The 26,953-nt window shown below is 36.6% G+C and overlaps 1 protein-coding gene across 1 annotated transcript in view; it reads right to left on the bottom strand.

Annotated features, from left to right (window-relative positions):
* bnc2 (basonuclin 2) overlaps window positions 1-26,953 on the bottom strand; it is a 234,007-nt gene that overhangs the window by 23,574 nt on the left and 183,480 nt on the right. Inside the window, 1 exon segment of the mRNA XM_048197181.1 lies at window positions 389-2,691. Within this exon segment, the coding sequence (XP_048053138.1) occupies window positions 389-2,691 (2,303 nt within the window).

Consider the following 26,953-nt stretch of genomic DNA (forward strand, 5'->3'; position numbering starts at 1 on the left):
ATTAATGCAATAAATAACTGTCTGCAGAAATGTACAATCAACACATTCTTCATGTTAAAGCTTAATTTGTTAACATCTTTTTTTCAACAATTTGTCCCCCTCAAACTTGCAAGAATGAAGGTCAGTCAGGTTCCCCACATGTATATGTACTAACTTTATTAAATGTAAAAATTTAAGATTGAGGTCATGATAGAACTACCTTTAAATGGACACAATTTTAAATAATACACTTAAAAAAAATAGTATAGTATAGTGAATTATAAATATTTTGTAACATTATTGTTTAAAAATATATTCAAAACTGCCTGTTTTAAGTTTACCAGTTATAATATTTATATCAGCATATATCAGTTTGATTTCAGTGGAAAATAAAAGTGATTTGTCTCACCTATCTCTGCTCCGTCGGGAGGGGAAAGCAGCGTTGCATCCAGCCACAGTACACACGTGCATCTCTTTTAGGTGCACATTCTTGTAGTGCAGTTTAACACTGTATGAACTTTTGAAGCTCTTTTTGCAAACGTAGCAGATCTTGGGATCAGGACTCGAGCAGAGATCACCCTCAGGGGACTGGGAGGGGAACTTCGGTGGGCTTGTTCCATAGCTCATAGAAGAGATGAAACTTTCATGTAAGGCAGCCATGCTGGCAGCAGCGGCAGCAGCAGCTGCCATACCCCCATTATAAAGGCTATATTGACCCATGCAAAACATGTCATAAGTAGGATCATTGATTTCTTCCTTGATTTTGATAACAGGCTGGTGTTGGGAAGGTGGGGAATGCCTTTGTTCCTCCAAAACTTTCTGGAGGCGTCCTTCATCTTCTACCCCCTGTTGTTCCTTATCCAGGTTTCTCTCTAGGGCAGGCTGATGTTCGTCAGTGTCCATCAGCTCATCACGGTAGAGCATTTTGGATTCAGATGTCTCTGACTCATTTTCAAAGTCGCGCTCATGATCTTGGTCCTCAGAGGTAAAACTGTCAATACAGCGCAGGTCGCCGTGGCTTCTACTACCATGACTCCCAATGCACTCTTCTTGGTCAGGATGGAGCATGCCTCTAAGGGCTAGACTGGGACTCATTTCATCGTGTGATGGAGACTGATGTCCGCTACCCCCACAATGATGACTGCTGCTGCTGCTGTTATTGTTGTTGTTGCAGTTGCCATTGACATTGTTATGGATGTTGGATGGCTGATGGTGGTGATGATGACAACTATCTTCATCATCATCATCTTTGTCATCATAGTCATCTGCCACATCTATCACTTCTTTCTCTATCTTTACTGGCATACTAGATTTGCGAGGCTTCTTTTTAGGCATAGGGTCGAGAGTCATGGAATCTTGGGTACTGGGAGTTGTGGGTAGGTGATGAGAAAATGTTTCAGATACATCCATGTTGTGGGAGCTAGCAGCTAACATCTGTTGCTGGTCAGTCAAAGATGTGCTGTTGATTGTGGTAGGCAAAATTGGACTGGTAGGCAGAGAGACTGGGGGACTAACTAGATCAGCAGGAGAAAGCAGTGTGCGATAAAAAGGTGGCACAGGTTGCACTGGCTGCACAGACTTCAGGGAAGGGAAGACAAGAGGGCTCTGCAGAGGTGACTGTATCATGGGGTCAAGAGGAGGGGTGGCAAAGCTTAGTGGTGGTCGCCCTGGGCTAGTTATACTGAAGCCACTTTTGGCACTTGATATGACAGGTGTGGCAGTCCCAGAACTGGAGCGAATGAGGTCCTTGTCCCGGTTGTTCCTCAGCATAGGCATATGTAGGCGAGGATTGGGATTAGCACTATGGCGGTTACGACTTCGCAATGAGCTGAAGACCATATTGCAGCCTTCAATAGTACAACGGTGCTTAATCTTCAGATGCACAGCATTGTAGTGGATCTTTAGAGTACCCTTATCATAGAAAGTCTTGCCACAGGAGTTGCAGCAAACACGTCCCTTACGTGAGGTTGCACCCATACGACGCATGCGATGCATTTTGGAAGAGAAAGATGAGTGTGTAATGGTTTTCGATTGTTCATTCTTTTCAAAATGATGATGGATCTGGTGATTGTTCAGAGTGCTTGACTGCTGCTGTTGCTGTCCCTGTGGTTGCTGTGTTGGTGTCTGCGGTTGCTGGGAATGCTGTGTAGATGGTGTTGGAGAGATGGGTGAAGCTCTGTTGGGTTCTGTCTTAGGTTCAATGGCATTGGGTAAGGTCCCCATTGCTCCTCGACTTGGGCTCTGACCACTACGAAATGGTGAGAGGGACACTTCAGATTCACTGGTCTCCACCTGCTCACTCTGATTGGGCAGATTTGGCTCTCGCATTCTGAGACCTGATTGCTCAATGGTCAGTCCATTTGGTGGCAGCCCTAACATGGGGGCTGACACTGGGTTGATGTACTGGAAGGGCAGCAAGAAGGCCAGACTGTTTGGGATATTCTCAAAATGGTGAATGCTAGAGGGGCTGTTGTTCTCTAGGTGTGACAGAAGGCCAGGACTACGTGTGCGATTGTTGCTTTCAATAAAAGTTCTGATGCCAGAGTCAGTCTTTGATGAGGGCACTGTAATTGCCTGACCCTCCTTTTCCTGGATGGCCATCAATTCCACAATAGACTTGGTTTCACCAAAGCGCAGAAACTGTTGCAGAGTGATGATCTCCTCTTCCCGGGACATTATAGTCCATCTGTCCAGAACCTTGCCTGCAGCATCCTAGAGGCCATATCAGAGAAAAGATTAAAAAACAAAGCAAATACTTATTTTTTTCTGCATATTATCTGAGAAGACATAGATGGGGAGGGTAAGGATAAGGATAAGTGAATATCACCCAAAAGAGAACATGAAGCAGTATATAAAGACTGATAATACGGTTCTCAACTGACAATATCTAGGCCTCTGTACACTTTGTCTTTTCTTTCTTAAATCAGCCATACAAATGTAGTCATTAGGTGCACACTGAAGGCAACCCATGCAAAGCTTACAGGGATAGTTCTACACATTCTGCATATGGTTGTCCACCCGAAAGCTAGTTTTTTGAATTTATAAAGTTTTAAATATGGATATTCTTCTCACAAAAACGCATCGCTTCAAAAAGCCTTTATTAACCCCCTGGAGCTGTATGGATGAGCCTTACTTTATTTTTTATTTTTTTGGATGGATGGATGCATTATTTTTTACTTCAAAACATGGACCCCCCATTCACAACCATTATAAACATAGGAGGACTAAGCATATTTTTAAATATATCTCTGATTGTGTTCATCTGAAAGAAGATAGTCATATATGCTTAGAATAGCTTGAGGGTGAGTAAATCATGGAATAATTTTCATTTTTGGGTGAACTATCCCTTTAACAGAGTCTTCAGCCAACAAATAGAAGCCACCAGTATTAATTTATTAGGGAGCCTCTGTGAAACTGCAGACAAGACATCAATCCATTTGTTGTATTATAAGACAATGAACAAAACTTCTCAAAAAAAGATATAACCCTTGCTGCCTTTCCCACAATTATCCACTGATTAATGCTGTTTACAGACAGTAAAGAACATAAGAGATTCAATTAAGGGAATAATAATAGATTATTTATTTATTTGGTATATCTGCTTTGAATATTGTGTCAAATATAGTTTTAAAATATTTCAGATTATCCAAAGGAAGGTTCAACTTCACAAAAACAACAATTTTAATTTCTGTGGCTGCAATGTTGGACAAAAACTAAACAGCTCATGTTTATTTTACCATGTCTTTGAAGAAGCCTTGGAGGTGACAGCAATCTTGCATTACAATTATTAAGTAGGATGCAGATCAGTATTAACTGAGCTTCATGTAAATTAGAGTTCAGTATCAAACTAGATTAAATATTAATGTCATACTTTCTCAAGAAGATTGTGTCAACTAAAAATTTTAACATACATACGGTTTGCCTTCAGGCAGGTAAGTATGAAATTATGTAAATATCAACATATCCCTAACTGACCTTTTATTTTATTTTATTTTTTTTTATTATTTATTTATTTATTTTTTTATTATTATATATGATTTAATATTTTATTATATTTTTATTTTTTATTTATTTTTTAATTTTTTTTTCGTTATTATTATTTTGCAGAGCCGGAACCTTTGGATGTGGGAACTTTCCATCTTGAGAGAGCAGTATTGCTCCAGGAGGAGAAATAAGTACCACTTCCAAGTAGCTTGTTCTTCGGCCAGCATTCTAAGTAATGGTATTATTAACCACTGAAAAATAAAACAGTTTGAGCTTTGCACACTTGCCCACTGCCAGACGCTGAGCCATGGCAAGAGATTCTGGGAATGGAATCTTGGCAGCTTCTTTTAGAGTTGTGGTCAGGCTTGTAACTTTGATACATTAAATATGTGACTTAGTTTTCTGTTCCCTCTTTCTCGTACATGTATTATTTGACTCTGAAGTGTGTCTCCTTACATTATATTACTGTGCTTTCTAAACCCCACTGAAGTTCAAAAACATCAACTGATATTGCTTTATCACTGGTATTGTCTGCATGTGACTAAGCAGGCTTTTTAAGTCATGTAAATTAACAGCCACAACCTTTCATGAACTATCTATAAACTGTCTATAAATGTTCATTGACATTTGTCAATGTGATGCCAAAAGTGTGTCACTTTGCCCTTACTACCATGCAAGTTTATGAATGGCACTTCCAGTTTAAGGGGAGAGAAAATTTGTTTGCTCTTCTCATACATTATCCAGTTTACCATTGACACAGAATAAGGCAACATCAAGGGAGCAATGGCTGTTCTGATGACAATTAGAGATGACACAAGGCAAGGCTTTGTCTTCCCCAGCCTGCTAGGATCTATGAATGATAAATGGCTACTCTGGATTTTAAGAGCTGTAAAAATCAACAGCACAAAGCACAAAGGGCCTTTAAGGCACAGACAGAGAATAAATGTTTAAAGAGAGTAAGAGAGTTAGAGAATGAGAGAAAGTGAAGAAAAAAGAGGATAGTAAGAGAAAACGAGAGGTGGGAATACAGAATGGTTTCACAACAGCATGGCCTCAGAAATTTAAGCAAGATAAATTCTTTAGAGACAGCACATCAATAGTCACTGGGGTATTTGTTGTTAAATATACATTAAAAATATTTTACACTTTCATTCCGTGTTTGAGTATGAGTTTAGCCTGGAGGTAAGACTTTAAATTTCAGCCTCAACAATATTATTTTATATAGCACAGTGGTTTGAACTCCTGTATTTCAATTTGATGTAAGTGAAGGGGAAAAAAGTAAATTACAAAGTGAATTTTTAAATAGTAACTAAAAGATGTACTGAAAATGCTTTTAAAAAATAAATATTGTGGAATGTTTGAGAAATTCTCTCATTCTGTTTTTTCTGTTTATTTTCTTACTTCTGGAAATGTATTACCTTCCCTAAGTCTTTACACACACACCCACCCACATACACTTACACACACAATGGTGTAGAAACAATTTTCACTCAGAAATTGCTAGAAAATTTCACTATTAATTACAAAGAACCTGCGAGTATACATTAAATTAAACATGATTCTTTTTTTTTTTTAAGCAGATAGGCTAAAATAATATTTTCTTGTAAAACTTACAAACTCCAATAATATTTGTTTTAACTTTTAAATAAATGTATAAAAAAAGTCTGAAAATGTAAGTTATATGAAGTTATATAGTGTATATTTTGTCTGTTCCCCAGCTGAATGTATGCTGAAGTGTGGCTAAAAAACTGGCTGATCATAATCACTGATCACAGGCTCATTTATAACATGTTCTGTATGTGCACACAGGCACCCCATTTTCAGTGCAGTGTGTGTTAGACTTGGAGCAGGGAGAATTGCATGTTACATCTTTTAAATACTGTCCCAGTTCATAACAATAATGTATGGTTCAATTAGGTGGGGGTGGTATTTTGAAATTTTCTTTGTTAAAATAATAAACGTTAAACGTCTTTTACTAACAATGAACTTTCTTTATTAACTATCTCACAATAAATGATCAGAGCAGCCAGAATAAAGTTATTTTCAAATAGTGCCATTTGCATTTGTAAGTTGAGCAAGGAATGTCCTTTGACTGTTCGGACAGCTGCCACTATTCAACTCTGCTTTTCAAACAAATTTGACGTGAGTTTATCTATTATTATTCATTTTATTTATTTATTTTTCAAATTAAGAGTATAAAGCAAGACATTGGACTGTTATGTTTATCAAATGGAATTGTTTAGAAATGCTGGTGCCAATCAGCTGTCATGATACAGGTCATATCCAGGTTGCACTCTTTGGAGGGCCAATGTAAGACAGACCATGCAAACACACCCACATACATTTCCAGAGACGTCTAGATCCAAGTTAGCCAAAGCTAAGGCCACACCCAAACACACAGAAAAGTCAAGATCAGGTGAAAAAGGGGGCTGTTGATTAGAGTTCTGCTTGGAGAAAAACATGTGCTTTTGGTTAGATTTAGGAACCTTTCATTATTGAGATAGCTTTTTTCCATACCTATATCCTTTTGAGTATTCATTTCTTGATTCATGAAATATTATACTGGATTGAAACTAAAACTAAATGCGGTGAAGAGGAGGCTACATTTAGATTGACTGGTATGAAAAAAATATTAGTATGTCTGCCCACAAATCAGCCTCAGGTCCTTAGCCAACTCCCCTGCATTAGTCAGGTAACAAACCTGCCATTAGAAGCACTTTTACACCAAGGCACTCATCTCCCAATTAGCTTAATGTGGCTTCTATCTATGCATTCTGCAGATTTGCCATTCTCAAATGAAATCTCATTAGAACCCCACGCCCCCCAATGCTGTGATGGATTACACTGTCATTACACATCCCTGACTCCTTTACATAATGTGGCTGAACACTGTTTGTGAGGTTAAAGACAATTAGTTAATAATTATAGCGTTAAGTCACAGGTCTCATCTATCCATGGTGCAGTCGGCAAATGCTGCAAATGTGTCAACTGTGACGGCTGTATTTATCTCACTGCTGCTGGTGTCACTTACTGCAACCCAATAATGATGCTGGAGGCTTAAGCTTTGTAAATGGTCTCTGAGGACAGGCAAAATATGGCCAAATATCCATGCCAATGTTACCAGCATAAAAAAAAAAAAAAAAAAAAAAACTCAGTTATGCAGTTATCATATTAACATACCCAAGTCTTGTGTTAAAGGCTGGAAATTAAGCCACTGAATAGAGTCCTTTTAGCAATCATCACTTATCATAGTAATGGGATCATTAAGCTCTAAGAAATATATACTACAGTGGGCACAGAGTAAGAAAAGGTAAATGCATAGACTGGGCCCATGTGTAGCACACTAGCTTTTCTTTGACATTAGAATGATTCAAATATTTTATTAAATAAAATATGAATAAAAAAAACTTCAATAATATTTAATTTATTTTTTATTTTGATTAAAATTTTCCAGTATCACATTTCAAACATTTGCTTCTTCCTACCTAATATAGAACTGACATTTCTAAAACATCTAATTCACCATGGACAATTGGTCTGGGAACCACATTGATCCAGTGACTCCCAATGGACACAACAGGAATTCACTATTGATCAAGGGATAGCTATCATATCCCAGAAAAAAAAAAAAAAAAAAACCTTCCATCCCCTGTGTTCACTACTTCAAGGGAGGTTAAGCAGAGGTTTCCCTGTGATCTTAGAAGGTCTTGAACCCATGAATTGCTCAGTATTCTACTTTCTGACCTTTTTATTTTAAGCAATGAATAATTGAGTAGGGAAGTGGCAAAAAGGGGGGAAAGGCTCAGTCAAAGCCCAGTGCCTGGAGCCATGACATCAGAGGGAGAGCTCATAAGAGTCTTGTGTAAGTCTCATTGGTCAAATAGTGCCTCATGATTATCATAGAGCTCTCTATTCTTAGATGGTTAAAAGTGGACATGCAATGTTATGTTTTTTTTTTTTTTTTTTTTTTTTTTTTAAATAGCAAACCACAGTGTTTAATTGTGCTAATATGTGTAAAAATGCATGGTGTTAGGGAGGTGTGTGGCTCAGCCATCCAATAATACATATTGTTTATCTGACATTGTGCTGGATGGCACATATGAAATAAATGTAGTAGAAGAACACATCCAGATTTCCTGGCTAAACGATAATCAAAAATGACTGCTTGTAATCTCTGGGGGAAATTGGTATACACTGACCAAGCTGGAGAAAACCTTAATGTCCAAATAAGGTGTTGCCTATTATACACATGCACACATGGCCCGCTGTGAACATTAATTTTTTCTATAATTTGGAACAGAACTACTCTAATTGCATTGCCTATCATTTTCTCAATGCAAAACACAGACTAAAATACATCCAATGTAGACCAAAATCATGATGACTCTGCATGTTCAGACATTTTGATAAATGTTAATTTATGTTTCACTGTACCACTTGTGGTACACATATGTACTGTACCTTTCAAAAGAGACCTTAGGAATGCTAAGGGGTTAAAAGTCTACCTCATAAAAACGTGAGCGTAATATTGGTATAAATTGGTAATTGTTGTTTTGTCATTGGAATGAACTTGTGTTAAAATTCAAGTGATCTGCATCATTGTCATTTTGACTAACACAAATCACTTTGATGTGGGGCAACATAACGTATTTGCTGATCTGGGAAGCAGATGTTAGGTGGACATGGAGCTCTGTAGGGGGAACAGTGGGAGTGCGTAAGAAATGTCCAGTCTGAGGGACTTTGGTGCAACTGTGTATTTTTTTATTATTATTATTATTCTTTATTATATCACATCTTCTTTCTATCACTGCAGTGATTGCTTACTAATGCTTGAAAAAGGTGTCACATATGCTCACAATTTGCTTCTTGGCTGTCGTGTCTTGTATCAGTGTGATACTGAGGGATGTTTTACATTACTGTTATCATTTAGAGTAATGCTTACACCTCTTGCTCAAAAGCTATTATATTGTTGTTATTAAAAAGAAGTCAAAGAGTAACCTTCAGAAGATTAGCTCAGCTGGAAGGAGATCAGATGAAAACATGGAGAGAAGATATGTATGCATTCACCTTACTTCTTGCTTTAAACAAAATCTACACCTCTTTGGTTGCAAGTCAAACAAAACATTTTCATATCTCTTCTCTGATCCTAATTTGACTGTGAAGTAAGCCATGTGTTTTACATTTGGTGGATTAATATTCTATAGCTCTCTCTATAGACTCTATAGACTCTCTCTCTCTCTCTCTCTCTCTCTCTCTCACACACACACACACACACACACACACACACACACACTCAGACTATTAGAGAGGTTATGTACAAACTGGCGCTGCCACAGCACATGCAGGCGAAGAGAATAAGCTAATGGACTCTTTGCCTAATGTGATAAGAGCCATTATTGACATGCTGCCAGGAAGATGCAAGGCCATTAGCTCAGAGGTGGCTTTTTTCTTCCCTTGTCTGCTTCAGCAGCATCTCTTGAGCTATTCCTGTCCTCAGGCCTCTGGAGGTAGAGTTCACAGACCCAGCAAACATAGCTGTGACTGTCACCAACAGCATTATTTACTGCTGACACACATACAACTCAAATGCATTTAAGAATGAATGGAAGTAATGTGGATGGGCCAGGGGTTCAGCTAAACAGACCCATTAAACATCCCATCTAGGTATATGTCAGTAATTTACCTAAGTAGATCTCTGGAAGGATGGATATTACTACCAGTGCTGTGTGGGTAGGCATCAAAAGAATAACAAGAAGTTGTATTAGGGTTTTGGGAAGACATAGGTCTAGAAACAGGCCAATCTATTGTTGAAGACATTATTATACTGCAATTACTTCCAGTGAAAATAAACATCATTAACATCATGCATTGCTTCATCTAATTGTCTGTCTACAGTACATGCCAGCCAGCACAGAAACCCAGTTGTTCAAACTCTGTCCAATATCTGAACCACCAAACACTAAAGGCTTGTTCACACTAGGCATGTGACGGTATCAAATTTTCATGTTGCAATAATTACTGAAGATTTTATCACGGTATACAGTATTATCACAATATTGAAATAAGTGTAAAATAAGTGTTGTCACTATAACAGGTACTTTGTTTTTGAAAGTAATGCGCCCCCGGATCGACCTATATGCGTTTATGTCTGAGCTAAAAAGTTTGTGTTTTGCTAAAAAGTTCCTGAAGGATGGATCAGTACCTCCAGAAGACGTGAGTAACGTTATAGATTTTTTTATGAATCTTTGCAAATCACCTTTCCTAATAATGTGCTAGTTAGCAAGTTCCACAACAAATGCAGCCAAAGTTAAAGGCCAGTTCACACCGCACAGATAAACGCCAACAAATACGTCTGTTGGAGTTTGTTGGATCAGGATGCAGCCTCCGAAATGAGATGCAGCTAGTGTGATACCCCTGTCGGCGTCTGTTGCCATTGGTCGGAGTTTGTTTTCTACGGTGGCCGAGAGAGCTCAACGCACTGCAAATGAAGAAAACACCAGCAAATAAAGAAAACATCTTCATCAGTTTGACAACACATGTGCTGCAAAAGTCCACAACACATGCAAATAGACAAACGCATTGCAAAACTCCACAACACATACATTTGTCTATTTGCATGTGTTGTGGACTTTTGCAGCACGTTTGTCTATTTGCATGTGTTGTGGACTTTTGCAGCACGTTTGTCTATTTGCATGTGTTGTGGACTTTTGCAGCGCGTTTGTCTATTTGCATGTGTTGTGGACTTTTGCAGTGCGTTTGTCTATTTGCATGTGTTGTGGACTTTTGCAGCGCGTTTGTCTATTTGCATGTGTTGTGAACTTTTGCAGCGCGTTTGTCTATTTGCATGTGTTGTGGACTTTTGCAGCATGTTTGTGGACTTTTGCAGTGCGTTTGTCTATTTGCATGTGTTGTGGACTTTTGCAGCGCGTTTGTCTATTTGCATGTGTTGTGGACTTTTGCAGCACGTTTGTCTATTTGCATGTGTTGTGGACTTTTGCAGCGCGTTTGTCTATTTGCATGTGTTGTGGACTTTTGCAGTGCGTTTGTCTATTTGCATGTGTTGTGGACTTTTGCAGCGCGTTTGTCTATTTGCATGTGTTGTGAACTTTTGCAGCGCGTTTGTCTATTTGCATGTGTTGTGGACTTTTGCAGCATGTTTGTGGACTTTTGCAGTGCGTTTGTCTATTTGCATGTGTTGTGGACTTTTGCAGCGCATGTGTTGTCAGACTGATGAAGATGTTTTCTTTATTTGCTGGTGTTTTTTCTATTTGCATGTGTTTTCTTCATTTGCAGTGCGTTGAGCTCTCTCGGCCACCGTAGTTTCCACTCGACTGAACATGTTTAATCAGCGTTTGTTGGGTCGGAGAATGTCTGAGCAGTCAGTGTGGTATGATTTTCCAACAAAAAACAACAAACTCTGACATAATCTGACCTGGCCACGAACCGTTGCCATGACGATGAGGCAAGTCCCTTGCAACGGCTGCTGTTTGATCGCACCGGTTTTCTATTTAGAACCTTCTTACTATAATTCATAACTGCACGTTTATAATGAACAATGCATTAAGGTGATTGTCTTATTACAAACTGTGTACATTTTATGTAAAGATAGCATGGTAACACTACAATAAGGTTTATAAAGGTGTTAGTTAATGACTAACAAGTAATTTTCAAATGTTTTTTAATCGTTTTTGAGCATTTATAACTGCATAAATAAGAATGGTGAGTTCAATGCAATACAGAAGATCCGATCCAACAGATCCGATTCTCTGAACTGCGGGGCAGCACCCATTGCACGTTATAGATCAATTGACATGATTTAAATGACAAAGCACATTCAAATATTTGACAATAGGTGCCGATTTATGTTTCTGCCAGTTGGTGCCTACAAATTGAGCATGCACACCTAATATCTAAGCCAGAGTAGAAGACACTATAATGAGGACACTATATTTGAGAGCCGTGTGAGTTTTCTGGAGCAATATCATTGCAACTTTTGACATCCAGAAAGGTAGTTTCTTGTTAAAATAGTTAAAATTTTAACATGGTTAAAATAGTCAACGTGACTACAGTGGTTCAAACTTAATGTTATGAAGTGACGAGAATACTTTTTGTGCGCAAAATCAAAACAAAATTAATGACTTTATTCAACAATTTGAACCGTTGTCATACTTAGTGAACTCAGTGCAGGCTACCTTGTTTACGTCCGAACGCCAACTCAGTATTTAAATACTCTGGATGTCAAAAGGTGCAATGATGTTGCTGCCTATGTGTGGATCAGATCAAATTTAATAAAGTTTATTTAATTAATTCTTTTTTTTTTTTTTGCTGTATATATCTTGTATATACAGTAGTTATGCATTAGCCTAAGCTACTGAAGCACCCTGTATAATCATTTGCACAGCACTCAGCTGCCACATATTCAGTTTCTGCTGTCCCAGGGGTTTCTGGGATATGGAGTCACTGAAGCACACAGTCTTGCCTGACAATCAAAGTGAAAAGTCATGCCAAGGTGCATAAAGGGGAGTGCCCATATCCGGAGGGAGTTGACACACTACATCACTGAGCTGCAGCCACTGTACTCAAGAGCTATTAAGCACGAGTCATTCTCTCTACATCCCTCTCTTGTTTCCCTTTCAAGAGTCCCTCTGGTCAAAGGCAGATACAAATGGCTGTTTGCTGTGCAACTCCCACAACATGTTTGTATCAGCTGCTGCCTTCACTAACAGCATGTAAAACAAAAAGAGACAGGCCACTCTCTCATTCACAAATGTTCCAACTGAGATGGAAGGTTGCAAAATAAAGACATAGGAGTGCCATTAGGAGTGCCTACTTCCTCAATATGTGTCCCTTACACTTTTTCACAACTGTTTGTGCTTTTTTCAATACCTATCAGGACTACACATTTTCAAAACTCTTCAGACACAAAAGCAGAGTCTGTGAACTAAGCTGTGTATCATTCTCATTACTTTTCGATTGCATAATGCATTCAGTACTTTTTATAAATTCAGTAATTCAATTTATGTCCAAAAAAAAAAAAAAGAATTAGATACGTGTAATTTGTTTGTATAGTCATTCCTCATTGAAAAAAATAAAATAAAAATAAAGCTAAAGATTAATTACCCTCATGAAGGTGTAGTGTATGGCCACAGTACAAATACTGATGCATCCCTCCTGAATACAATGAATGCTGAATGTCTGGGCATATCTGCTAAAGATTGTAAGAGATTGACAAATGGTGTGATATATTTAAAGTCAGTATAAAATCAAAATTGTCTATTTAAAAAATAAATGTTATGGAATATTGCAGTGTTTATTGTTAATGATTAATCTGTGTATCTATTTTTTTATTATTCATATGCCTTCATAATCTTTAATCAAAATGACTCACAGTGACATCTCTTTTCTTGATGATGTGTTTACCGGTGTGAGGACAGGACAAACTGTCACTAACATGAGATCACAGCAATAGCAAACCACAGTGATCTAATGATCCAATCAATTCCTGATGGACAAAATAAATATATATATATTTATATTTTTGATATTTTTTCTTTTTCATGAAGCCGTTTAACTCAGACATACATCACAATAAGGAAGAAAAGACTGTCACAACTTCTGTTTCATGTCTTCATTTCATGTCATGTTTCATGAAGGCCTTGCTTGTCTAGCATTGCTGTTTCCATATCTATGTTCATCTCTATTTTTACAGTTGACATATTGCATGAAAATATGCTTCATTTTTTGCATGTTGAAAAAAAAAAAACAATATATTGAAAAAAGTATATTGACGTTAAAGGGTTAGTTCACCCAAAAATGAAAATTCTGTCATTAATTACTCATCCTCATGTCCTTCCAAACCCGTAAGGCTGGCGCGTGAGCGTGAACTGCAGCTGCAGAGACACGCAGGTATTCACACTGGAAGCGTTTGTACAGTGTCACAGCATCGGCTCCAAGTTGCATATAAAGTGAGCATTTCTTTACAAAGACAGCTATAAATTTGTTTTTATAAGCTGGTCATTTATAAACTTGATAGTCTTGAAAGTTTGTTAACATGAAAGGTGTTCAACACTCACATATAAACGTAAAATAAATAAAAAATAAATAAATAAAAGCCTTGTGTTATCCATTGCTGCACACCTATGAGGTAAGCTTTGTGTTTTACATCTTCTGACGCATGCATGTTTACAACACAGCAAACTCGGCGAGAAAAGCCAGCAAACTCGGGTTTAATTTGGGCATGCTAGATCCTATGGCTGTCTGTGTAATAACGAAAATAATGTTTATATATCATATTTTCTGGCTAGATTAGTTTAGTTTTTTTATAATACACCATACTTTAACCCAAACTGAATAATTAAAAACAAGTTTAAATGAGTAAATCTTCTATAAATATTTTTTTAATATTAATTTTCTTTCCTGACATACTTCAATTCTTGTTAAAACAAACTAGATATACTTATTCTGTGCATTTTGAGCACTTTTTGTGTGAAATCATATTTATTTTGTCCATCAAAGGTGTACTTTCACTTTAATTGAGCGTTAGCAGTGCCGAAATGATCACGGCACTGCTGCTTCTGCTCTGCTCCTGAATGCTGTCAGATTTCATCAAAAAGATCTTCATTTGTGTTCCAAAGATCAAAAAAGTCTTATGGGTTTGGGACAACATGAGGGTTAGTAATTAATGACAAAATGTTAATTTTTGGGTGAATTAACACTTTAATCATGAATAAAAACTGCTACTTTACTTAAAAAAAAAAAAAAAAAGCGTTGGGGTGATTCACACAGAACATGTCTTTGCATCTAGAAATGTGAGATGCAGCCCTTATGAACGGTAAAAAAAAAAAAAAAAAATACAGCTCAGATCACAAGAGTCTCAAGATGCACTTTTGAGACATGATGCAATGAAGTTTCATTTACCAAAAAAAAATCCTTGTGAATGCATGCACACTTGGCAATAAAGCTCTTTCTGATTCTGAATAAGGGAGACAGCCAACAGTATTGGGCAAACAGAAAAATAGAAAGATATTAATTTGGACATAAATAATAATAATAATAATAATAATAACAATAATAATACTCGTATTGGCTATAAAACGGCAGACATGTAGTGTCTTGGGGATTTTAGTGCATTTTGGTGTCAAGCTGCACCAAGCTGCGTTATCTGCTGTGTCAAGCTACATGTTGAAAAATACTTTGTGAGGAATTTGGAAAAGAAAAAAAAAGTGTACTGCTTGACAAAAGTATGTAACTAATTGTAAAACTGTAATACATTAATGCAAGAAAACAGTATTTTGTTCTGATTGTGCACTCTCTGAAACCACAAAAACACACTTTCTTTCTCCATATCATCCTCTCTCACAGGCTCATCATTTTTTTAAAGAATAAATTCAAAGGGAATAGTCAATCAGCAAGGGTAGAATAGGCATGCTGGAAGTCTTTTTTTTAAAACATGACAGTTCAGAGAGAATTACAAGGACTTCAGGAACAAGCAAACTTGCAGTATCTTGGAACTTAGATTTATTCTGGTCATGACAAAATTATTAGTCAAAATAAATGGCTTTCCTGGGGTTTTACTGTTAACTGTTAGCCTTGCAATCATCTGATAAGCATGTCATGCATATTGTTGGAAGAGAGAAAGACAGTGTGATCATCAGGATGTCAGGGCTGCTAACTGTCACCAGCTGGGTTGAAGACTGAATGCTCCCAGTCACAATAGAGGAGGTCTCTCTCACACCTTGGCTTGTCTGTTAGGATAACAGTGCCTCTATGTCTCTGTGGCATTTTGAATCAGAGACATATTTCTCGCCTCTAATTAGTGTGCAAAGCTCCTTGGGGCAATCAGCGCAAGGTTAATTGGAGCCAGCCGGAAACACCCTGGCGAGAAGCAGTGTAGCGCTGTCTCTCATCATAGACTGTCACCCAAAGGGAGCTCCCCTGAGCACTGCACACGCACCAAAGCCCTTCCCTTATCTCTCATAATAAAAGATCAGAGAGAAACAGTCACTGCAACGTACAACAGCACAGCTCTCTCTTTATCTTCCTCATCGACCCTCCCTCTCTCATTTCCAGCTTCTCATCCTGTCACATGTATGCAATATGTGAATGTGATAGCATGTTCTCCCCCCTGTAGAAATGCTGCCCAAGTCTGACATGCTGAAAACATGAAAACAGCTCAGTTTTTTTCTTTTTTCTTTTCTTTTTCCATTTTTTTTTTTTTTTTCTGGGCTTAGAGACTCTGTCATTTGCCCTCTCCCACTAAGAAATAATTGCCACATACTATAGACAAAGTCTTGTATTTTTTGGGAGAGAAAGAAAAATGTATCCACCTGGCAGTGCAGTATGTGTCCTCCTGCCATCATATGAGGGACAAAGACCGAACCCTCTTTTCCCTTTATCACTGCCCTCTGTATTCATTTACTTTGTCTTTTTTTTGTTGCTGCTGTTAATTGTGATAACATATATCTATAATATGAAGAAAGAAAGAAAGAAAGAAAGAAAGAAAGAAAGAAAGAAAGAAAGAAAGAAAGAAAGAAAGAAAGAAAGAAAGAAAGAAAGAAAGAAAGAAAGAAAGAAAGTGTTGCATTAGTAAATTCATAATTGATCAGCAAACATAAGCTCAAACGCTCTGCGTAAAACGAACCTCATTGGTTACGCAGCACGTTTGACTTACCAGAAGATGTTTGTTCTTGTGCGTCTTTCAGGTTAGGCTGAGCTTCTGCTTATGTTCGCTGATCAATGTTTATATGCAAGTAAAAGCCTACATTAAATATGTTCATCTTAACAAGTGATCAAGTCTCTTAAGAAAACTTGGACTGAACAGTTCGATTCATATGGATTAGTTTTCCGATCTCTTTATGAATTTTTTGAAACATCAAAGTTTCAGTTGCGAAGGCAGTCTATGGAAGGAAATCTGACAGAATTCTTTCATTAAAAAGATCATTTCATTTCAAAAAGTTAATTTGTGTTCTGAAGATGAACGAAAGTCTTACGGGTTTGGAATTTTAGACGGGTTTGGTTTTAGAATTTTCAAACAGTGTATGATCATGGTTACAAACTATTTTATAGACCTTTGTACTCTCTAAAATGTAGTCTTAGATCACTAAATTATACAGAAAATTTGAATATGTATTTGTCAAAAATATGGGCTAGAATCTGAAAATGAACCATATGTTGTTTGTATATTCTTATTAATGTATTAATAATGTAAAGAAACTGTACATATATGATAAGTTAACTATTTACTAATATATAACATACAGAAATATAAAAAAAATAAATGAGTCTTGGACAACTCATAAATGTGAAGAATGACTTTCTCCAGCCTGAAAGAAATGTTTAAAATATTAAGAATGCTTCAATTGGAACTCACACAATGTGCACTTGCATCATCTCATGTCACTGATGTTTACATGTTGTGCCTGTCAGAGAGTACCACAGGGATCTATTTTCCATGACACACGCTCATGTGTGTTTTTCTGACCTAAGAGATGAATCTAGACAGGTAGCTGATTTTACTGTCACATGCTGCTGGAGTTAAAATAATAATTAAAACCTTGCCATTAGATTTTTTTTCTCTCAGCTGCTATCAGCCCCAATCAGTGGGCTTGTTAAAGGGCTTAATTGTTTTACAACAGACATTCTACGAACAAAGTATTTTGTACTCATGTAAATCCCAAGTATTTTTAGAGCAATTCTACTAACTTTAAATCTAATCCTAACTTAACACTCTACTAATACTCTAATGTGAGTCAGTTGACATGTAGTTGCAAATTAATGAGAGTTAGTTTGTTGCAAAGTTACTTATACTTAGTAGAATGTCTAAAGTGGACTATCAAAATGTTTTTTTCGGTTTTAACCAATTAGTAATTAGCTATAGATGCAAAATCACTATCCTACATGACCCTCCTGAACTGACAACTGACAACAAGTACTAAGTCTGTGTAAAAATACTAGGGATTTACAGGGGTACAAAACACTTTGTGTATCTGAATCAGCTGATTATCTTGTTTAGTTTTATAAATAACATCTATTCAAAACTTCACCAAAAAATATCATTGTTGACCAGGACTGATTTCCAATTTAATTCTACTGGTTTCACAAAAATTGCACAAAATGGCAGTGTATAGACCTTATGAGAATTACACTCTTGTAAACACTATGCCTACTACATTTCTTCTCCTTTTAAATAATTATATATTTTATAGCACAATACATTACAAATGTTAAAGTGAAATATGAGCAAATTAGTGGAGTCACACACTTTGATTTATACTTAATTTGATATCTGAAAGATGAGCTTTCTTACAGGAGCTAAACTGACTGAGTACACTGGGTCTAGATGAGGCATTGAGCCCTTATATTAGACCAGATTTGTGGATTTATTTAGTCTCTGTCTATACACTAAGTCAATGGAGATGAGATGAACACATCTCTATATTTCATTTCTCTAAAGAGGGCTTCTCCGTGATAGGATATGTGCAGTTCTGCTATCCTGATGATAGAAGATTTTTATGGTTTCATAATGTATACGTATGAGTTCAAATGACTGCATCTAAGGTCTTGGCTTAAAGAGGAGTGCTTCTGGAGAGGAGGAAATACAGAGTGATTAAACTAGAGTTCTAGGAAAAGAGAGACTGCAACATCTCATAGACAGCCAGCGCTTTAATCTCCAGGTTGTCAGATATGGAAGACAGTAGGGGGAAGACAGCAAATCCCTCCTTATATCACTAATATAGCTGAGCAGAATGTTCTCACACAAAATCTCAGAAACTCACTTCTAAAAATTAAGTTCAGTCACACTGACACAGACACAAGAGGCCCTCTACAGGCTAAACACAGCATTCACACACTTTCTTTCACCGTAAATCACCCCCTTCTGAACTTTTTTGCATTGTTACTCAACTAGCTGTTATAATGATAATCTATACCTAATGCAGAGTAAACTGAAGGCAAAAGTTATATTTATGCTGTCTGCTCTTGACTGTAACAGTACTGACACGCAGCACTGTTGACAATACACATGGAAAACAATAATGATACAACACCTGCTTAGAGTAAAGCAGTAATATTAGTAACATTATTACCTAAATATAAAATAAAAACTTGTGAAAGCATAGTTTAGCCACTTGCATCCCATAATATTAGCAGTTTGTTCTTATTTAAATTCATTCATTCCTTTTTCAAGATTTAATTTGTAAATTTTTCTTGGAATGTTGGCAGTAAGTTAAAATCCTCAATACAGCTTTCACATCTAAGTCCTCTTGTTGACGCTCTTTTAACAGAAAACATTAGCATTTTCACACATTAACACTTTGTTAAGGCACACGTCATGTTTTCACCACACAGTCCCTACATGTGCTGCCTGACCCATGGCCCTGTCCTGACACGCGACTATGGTTTACCACTAATGAGCAGAGTGCCACTAGGGGCCAGGCAGTGGACATTTTTGCTTTAATCTCTAAATCATGTGAGGGGAAGTGCGTTCCTCAGAGGAGATGGAGCACAGCCTGGCATAATGTCTCGAAGATATTTTTTTGATAAGAGCAGCACATGCAGTTTCTAAAAGAAACAATCAAATGTGCAAATATTTTTAGTGACTTTTTCTTTTCATTCTGCTCGCACTGCACTCTTGCAATTTGCACATTCAGTTTAATCAATGACATCCGATTATTTAGCTAATTATTTTACTGGATTCCACTTGCAATCTTTTCTTATTTTAGAGAGTGCTTTAGAGTTGTTGCTTTTTCACTTCTAAGTCTATTTAACATCCTTTGGACTTTGACACTGAGGACTTTGTAAAAAAGCATGATGGAAAGTAATGTAAATAATCAATCGATTTTCTGAGAGAAATCTAAGCAGCAGAGCAGCAAGACTTCAGAAAAAAAAAAGAAAAAAAAAAAAAGAAACATTTGCATTTGCCCTCAATTTTATTTCACTTCTGTCTAGGTGAATCAATAGAGAAAGTAATGATTTGTGATTTTTATTTTTTTTTTCATATGGGGTGTGTCCTTCATGAAACACATTTCCTCGGTTTACACTGTCACATCATTCATTGGGTTATATTGAGTAAACATATTTGGCTTGCTTTTAATTCCTAATTTATCCATTAAGAGAACTCATTTTATAATATCATTAAAAAAATCTTTTCATCCTATTTTTTGGTTTGCTTGAAATTGCCTTAATGTCCCTTGAAATTGCAGTTTTTGCAATGTCCACTTTTGCAAAGTGAGTGGGTCTTCAGTGTGTAACAAAATGTTAAAATCAACATTTTCTATATAAAATGTTTATATCATTGTTTTTTTATAAACATTTTATTTTCCTTTTATAAACCCCTGCAGAGAGAGAGAGAGAGAGAGAGAGAGAGAGAGAGAGAGAGAGAGAGAGAGAGAGAGCATTAGCTTAAAATGTGTGCAATAGTTTACAATGAGTCCAGTCAACTATGTAACATGCTCACTTTTTTTTTTTGTTGATATTTTAATTAACTTCTCATATCATAGGATGTCTTCTGTTCTCACTCTGTAAATCTTTTGCACCTCTACGGGGTATGACACGTTAATATCATTGTTCTTTTATCATTATTCTTTTATTTATTTTTATTTTCTTTATTGAGACGCTATTTGTTTTTATTCTGGCATTGCATGACTTGCCCACCCACATTGCTTTGATCCCAATATACATTTTCTTAACTCAAAAGACTTTCTAGAAAACAAAACAAAACATTTTCTTTGGACCTCACATCAATTATTTTGACAAAATACATCATGAGATATAATCGCACCAAGGTAACAACTACATTTATTATCTAGAATTAGATTAATGTGCTTTTACTCAAAACTCATTTTAAACCACAACTGAGTATTTGCAACAACTTAAGATTTCAATCAAATGTTGATTTTGGTAATATATTAAATATATACTATATTGCCAAAAGTATTGGGACACCCCTCCAAATCATTGAATTCAGGTGTTCCAATCACTTCCATGGCCATAAAGGTGTATAAAATCAAGCAGTTAGGCATGCAGACTGCTTCTACAAACATTTGTGAAAGAATGGATCGCTCTCAGGAGCTCAGTGAATTCAAGCGTGGTACCGTGATAGGTTGCTGTTACGGTTTGATGTTGTCAAAGACGAGGCTTTCACGGACGTCCACAACAATATGGGTATTTATTGATACAACGTGGAGAAACAACATCCAACACAAGGTATAACATAAAAGAACAGACAAGGAGTGAAGGGAGTGAGTCCATATATATAGGGAGTGCAAACGAGGAAGTCCAGGTGATGGTGATGGGTGATGATGAGGAGCTGACGAGGGAAGTGAGTGCAGGTGTGGAGACAAGAGGATCATGGGATATGGAGTCCGGGAGACAAGGGATCCGTGACAGTTGCCACCTGTGCAATAAGTCCATTTGTGAAATTTCCTCACTACTAAATATTCCACGGTCAACTGTTAGTGGTATCATAAAGCAATTGGGAACAACAGCAACTCAGCCACAAAGTGGTAGGCCACATAAAAACACAGAGCGGTGTCAGCGCATGCTGAGGCACACAGTGCGCAGAAGTCGTCGACTTTCTGCAGAGTCAATAGCTACAGACTTCCAAACTTCGCCTTACATCACCAAGTGCAATGCAAAGCGTCAGATGCAGTGGTGTAAAGCATGCCACCACTGGACTCTAGAGCTGTGGAGACATGTCTGGCAATCCGATGGACGAGTCTGGGTTTGGCGGTTGTCAGGAGAACGGTACTTGCCTCACTGCATTGTGCCAAGTGTAACGTTTGGTGGAGGGGGGATTATGGTGTGGGGTTGTTTTTTAGGGGTTGGGCATGGCCCCTTAGTTCCAGTGAAAGGAACCCTAAATGCTTTAGCATACAAAGACATTTTGGACAATTTCATATTCCCAACTTTGTAGCAACAGTTTGGGGATGGCCCCTTCCTGTTCCAACATGACTGCGCACCAGTGCACAAAGCAAGGTCCATAAAGACATGGATGAGTGAGTTTGGTGTGGAGGAACTTGAGTGGCCTGCATAGAGTCCTGACCTCTACCCGATAGAACACCTTTGGGATGAATTAGAGTGGAGACTGCGAGCCAGGCCTTCTCGCCAACATCACTGCCTGACCTTACAAATGCGCTTCTAGAAGAATGGTCAAAAATTCCCATAAACACACTCCTAAACCTTATGGAAAGCCTTCCCAGAAGAGTTGAAGCTGTTATAGCAGCAAAGGGTGGGCCAACTCCATATTAAACCCTATGGATTAAGAATGGGATGTCATTAAAGTTCATGTGCACGTAAAGGCAGGCATCCCAAAACTTTTGGCAATATAGTGTATTATTAGTAGCTTTTTATCATGAGATAAACATTACACCTGCTTAGCACTTCTCATGTAAACATTCTTTAATCTCATAATAAATACTCAAAATCTCATGAAAAACACAATCAAACTATATTCTGTCATAATCATATATTTATTTGCTCTAGGTTTCATCTGTAGAAATGTTCTGTTGGTTATGTACAGAGAGTCGGAGACTGAACGTAGAAGCTCGCAGGATATTTCGTCATCCGGAAAGTTAGGTATGATCAAATATGAAGTGAATGTATGTACAGCGAATCATCTGCCTCTGCGTCATAATCATAAATCATGGAAGACAGGCTGCTCTAATAGTCATTGAAGCTGCTCCATACTCATCAGATTGCATAATTTTGTAGAAAATTACAGCTTACACAGGTTTAACCATGTTCTCATTCATAAGACACAAACACATGACATAATTAACTCAAGCATCACAATGTAAACTCAAATAGCACACATATATCCATGAGTAAGTAGTAAAACTGATGACACACCAGTCAGAATCTTAGGATAATGTAAATAGGAGCACAGGGGATTATGTGCTTTAGAAAATGCATCCTAACTCTGACCAAAAAAACAAAAACAAAAAAAAAAACTAATCTACAGGGTTTTTATACTACTTATACTGTACTTACAGTATAATTATAATACACAGTAAAAGTACTTTAAATTAGATAATTTTCATTATTCTATGTACAGTAAACTAGCACGCTGTACCCCCTCACACTCATGATTGTCAAATTTATTTGTAGACATTTATTTTTGTTTTTTACATTTACTGTATTTTTGCAGATCTGAGAAATTACTGCCTAAGGGAGGTAGAGAAAGTCTTTTGTCACAAGAACAAGAAACTGCTATAGTACTGTATACTGTAATGAAATTTGTTAACAGGATTTTATTTATATATTTGTACAGCATTTATTAATCTTAATTTCAACATTTACTAATGGAAATCAAATGTATTTGTTAACATTAGTTAATGCACTGTGAACTAACATGAACAAACAATGAACAGCTGTATTTTTGTATTAACTAACATTAATAATAATAATAATAATATAAAAAAGATTAATACAGTAACAAATGTTTTGCTCATTGTTAGTTCATGTTAGTTAATACATTAACTAATGTTAACAAATGAGACCTTATTGTAAAGTGTTACCGGAGTTTGTTTATTTATTTATTTCTGTACTGTAATTGACAGTATACTGTATTATCTTGCATACAGAGTTCGTATTCAATTGTTTGGTATTTGAAATTGAAATACATTTTCCTTAATCTCATTAATGTATTTTATGATATCTGCACTCTTTCATTTATGTTGTATAGCTGCACTTTTTTTTCATTATGTTGTATACTGTAATAGACATTGAGCTGCAAAATTATTCCTGAATCTCAATAAAATGTTTTTGTTACACTGCTATGAACTGATATCATTAATGTTCCCTAGGAAGGAAAGTAGTCTGTGTATTTGTTAGGTTTTGTGTGTCATCTGATGCCAAAGTTTGATTCTGATGAAAGAGAATATGTTAAATTAAACTAAAATATTTGATTTTGTAAGTTGGTGTGTAGTTCTGTGATTGTGCTTACAATTGTGAGAAAATGGTGAATTGTTTCATGGATTGTGTGTTGGCAAACAAGAAAAACTGTAATAAAAATAATGATTCTGCCTAAAGAAATATGAGTTATCTAAACGTGCACTTTTGGACCTAAATATGGCCGGCAGAAAAAGATTGTTGTTGTTTACATTCATTACACACTATTTTACCATGACATTCTTACTTAATCTTGACAAACTGTTTATCATTAGAAAGATTTAGGACTCTATTTTCGACACTTTACCACTATATATTTACATATTATTTGTGATTAAAAAAATGGTTACGGTGACAGTAATTAATTAATTTCAGTCAGGAGTGCAAAATCAACATGCAAAATCAATTGGTAGTTGTTGATATGATACAATGACAAGGAACATTCACTTCTGCTGTGGTTTATTTGTGATAACTGGTTTATTTCACAACCATTCATTAGGGCTTTACACTTGGCAACTGGCAGATATGTTACACTGATGAAATATGTAAACTCTTATGTAACTAAACCAATAGTAATTTGCCCGGATTGCAGCAGTGGTGCAAGAAGGCTGGATACCAACTAGCAACTCTAGGATATGCAGCACGCATTTTGATTCTGGTAAGTGAATAACATTTATAACAGTGCCGTTGTTCTGTGGCTGCCATCACATCATCCAAGTGGATTGAAAACTGGTGGTGGTTGAGGGGAGACCCCCTGATATTATAAAGGCCTTTGGGTATACAGGAGTACATAGTAAAGCACTATATAAATCCATCCATCCATCCATCCATCCATCCATCCATCCATCCATCCATTCATCCATCCATCCATCCTTCCTTCCTTCCTTTCTTCCTTCCTTCCTTTCTTCCTTTCTTCCTTTCTTCCTTCCTTTCTTCCTTCGTTGTCTTGCTATCAATTCAGTTGGCAAATATAATGAGTAACACGTTACAATAATGCTGTATTGTGTAACATTAGCTACTGTAACTGTATTAGTTTACAAAAAATAACAGTAAACAACAATTTTTCATCACTTATTTAGCTTGCATAATGTTAATTCCAACATGCACTGGTGCATTAAACAATAACAGTAGTATTTATAAAGATTGTTGTTCTAATTTTGTCTTTAGGAAAAGCATCAGATGACCCTGTGGGCCTGTTTATACCCACTCACTTAATGCGTTTTTACTGATCAGATAGCTATCTGATTTATCAAAACGATTCCATTTACACTTGGTCACATAAATGTCTCCACAAAATGGATATAAATCCGATCTTCAATTCCCATGCTATATGCCAATTTAATGGAGTTCACGTCACTGAAAGCAACAAATATGCATTTTATTGATCATCAACTAATTTCAAAATCAAAGATCGCAATAGGAGAGAGCACGGCAAAAGCACTGGTAAGATCATTTAGTCTCCTTACTTTTAATGAAGAAGACTGTGTTGAGCGTCTCAGACTTATTTTCAGTTTCATTTGTGGCAGTTTGCTCATCGACTTGCTTAAGAGATACTCAGCTAGGGCGATGCGTGTTGCAGTAGCGCTGTCACATCTGGCTATAACATGTTTTTTTGCCTATAACACGCTCTCACGTGTTTATTTTTTAGCATTTTTTTGGGAGGAGTAAAATTTGTATATGTTTTTTTAACAACCAGATGCATTTAGACTTGTTCAGTTTTGATTGGAATGCATCTCAGAACACCGCCTGAAGTGGTTTGTGCGATCAGATTTAAATCTGTCTTTAAATCCAGGTTTAAACAGGCCCTGTAAGTCCATGTGTATGTTCTCTTTTGGTGTAATTCTAGTTCCTGTTTCCTTTGATCTCATTTTCACATCACTAGTTGTTTCTATGGTTACTGAATTGAATTGCACACCTGTTTCAGTTTCTGTTAATTAGCTTCCCATGTGTATTTAAGCTCACAGTTCATTCAGTTTTTTGTTCGGTGTTGTCTAAGTTAAACTTGGTTATTATGCTAAGCTTTCTCCTGTGATCACCTGTGTGTTCTACTTTTGGATTTTTTGATTACATTTTTTTTTTTTTGTGTGTGTTAAATTCTCCATTGACGTGCATGTTAATACAGCCACAGCCTGACACATGTACCTTCTGTTTATTTGTGACCACATGTAGAGGTTTAGATCTCACACACACGGCTACAAACGTCACCTAACCTAAGCACACACATTTTGAAATGTATTAATGGCACATAACAATTAGTATTGTAGCATACAGTTAACAATGTAATTTATCATTTGCATAGATACAGACTGACCCAGCCATGCAAGTGCAATGCCCACTAATAACCTCCCTGGGCATCTTAGCAATGTTTTTGAGATCGTTTGCTTCAGCTTCACCAAACATAAGACAAATGTCATCCACATTGTACAAACAAATGTTCCCAGTCTTTCCTTTAAGAAAGTAACTGTAAGCATCCAGACTGCGCTTTATGCTTTTACCGCATCTCTCGTGTAATATCAACTAGATAATAATAGACACCTGGACAAGATACACAGATGCAAATCACAAGTTGACAGATTAACAGATGAGCCCAAGCCTCCATTACTAATTCTAAAACATTATTTTAGAACTAGTAATAAAGGAATGCTGAGTTGCTTTGAATTGCATTGAAGCTTGTTGCATTATGTAGAGTATTATGAGAGAGAGAGGTAGACTAAGTGAGTATCTTAACTGCATCTGATATAACAGGTAAGACACATCTGATATATTTTGACCAATCTTATATTCATAATAAAAATCAGGTTGAATGTCCACTAAGGAAAGTGATATCTTTGACTTAGTATCCTTTTAACAGGTAAGGTAATTTCCCATGACAATGCTAGTCATTGCATTTGTCGGTTGAGTCTTATAAGGTGTTGTTTAAAGTAAAAAATAATGTCCTTGTTTACTACATTGTTTTAGTCCCTTTCAACATAAAAGTCTTTGCTACTGACTTACTCATGAAGACAGTTTTTGCCGCCTAATGCCCTAATAATGTAACTTTCACTGAAGTTAAAATCATGACTAAAAGACCCTTTCTCAAATCTAAACACAGAATATTATTTAT

Source organism: Megalobrama amblycephala, linkage group LG7 (assembly GCF_018812025.1).
Source record: "Megalobrama amblycephala isolate DHTTF-2021 linkage group LG7, ASM1881202v1, whole genome shotgun sequence".
Taxonomy (NCBI): Eukaryota; Metazoa; Chordata; class Actinopteri; order Cypriniformes; family Xenocyprididae; genus Megalobrama; species Megalobrama amblycephala.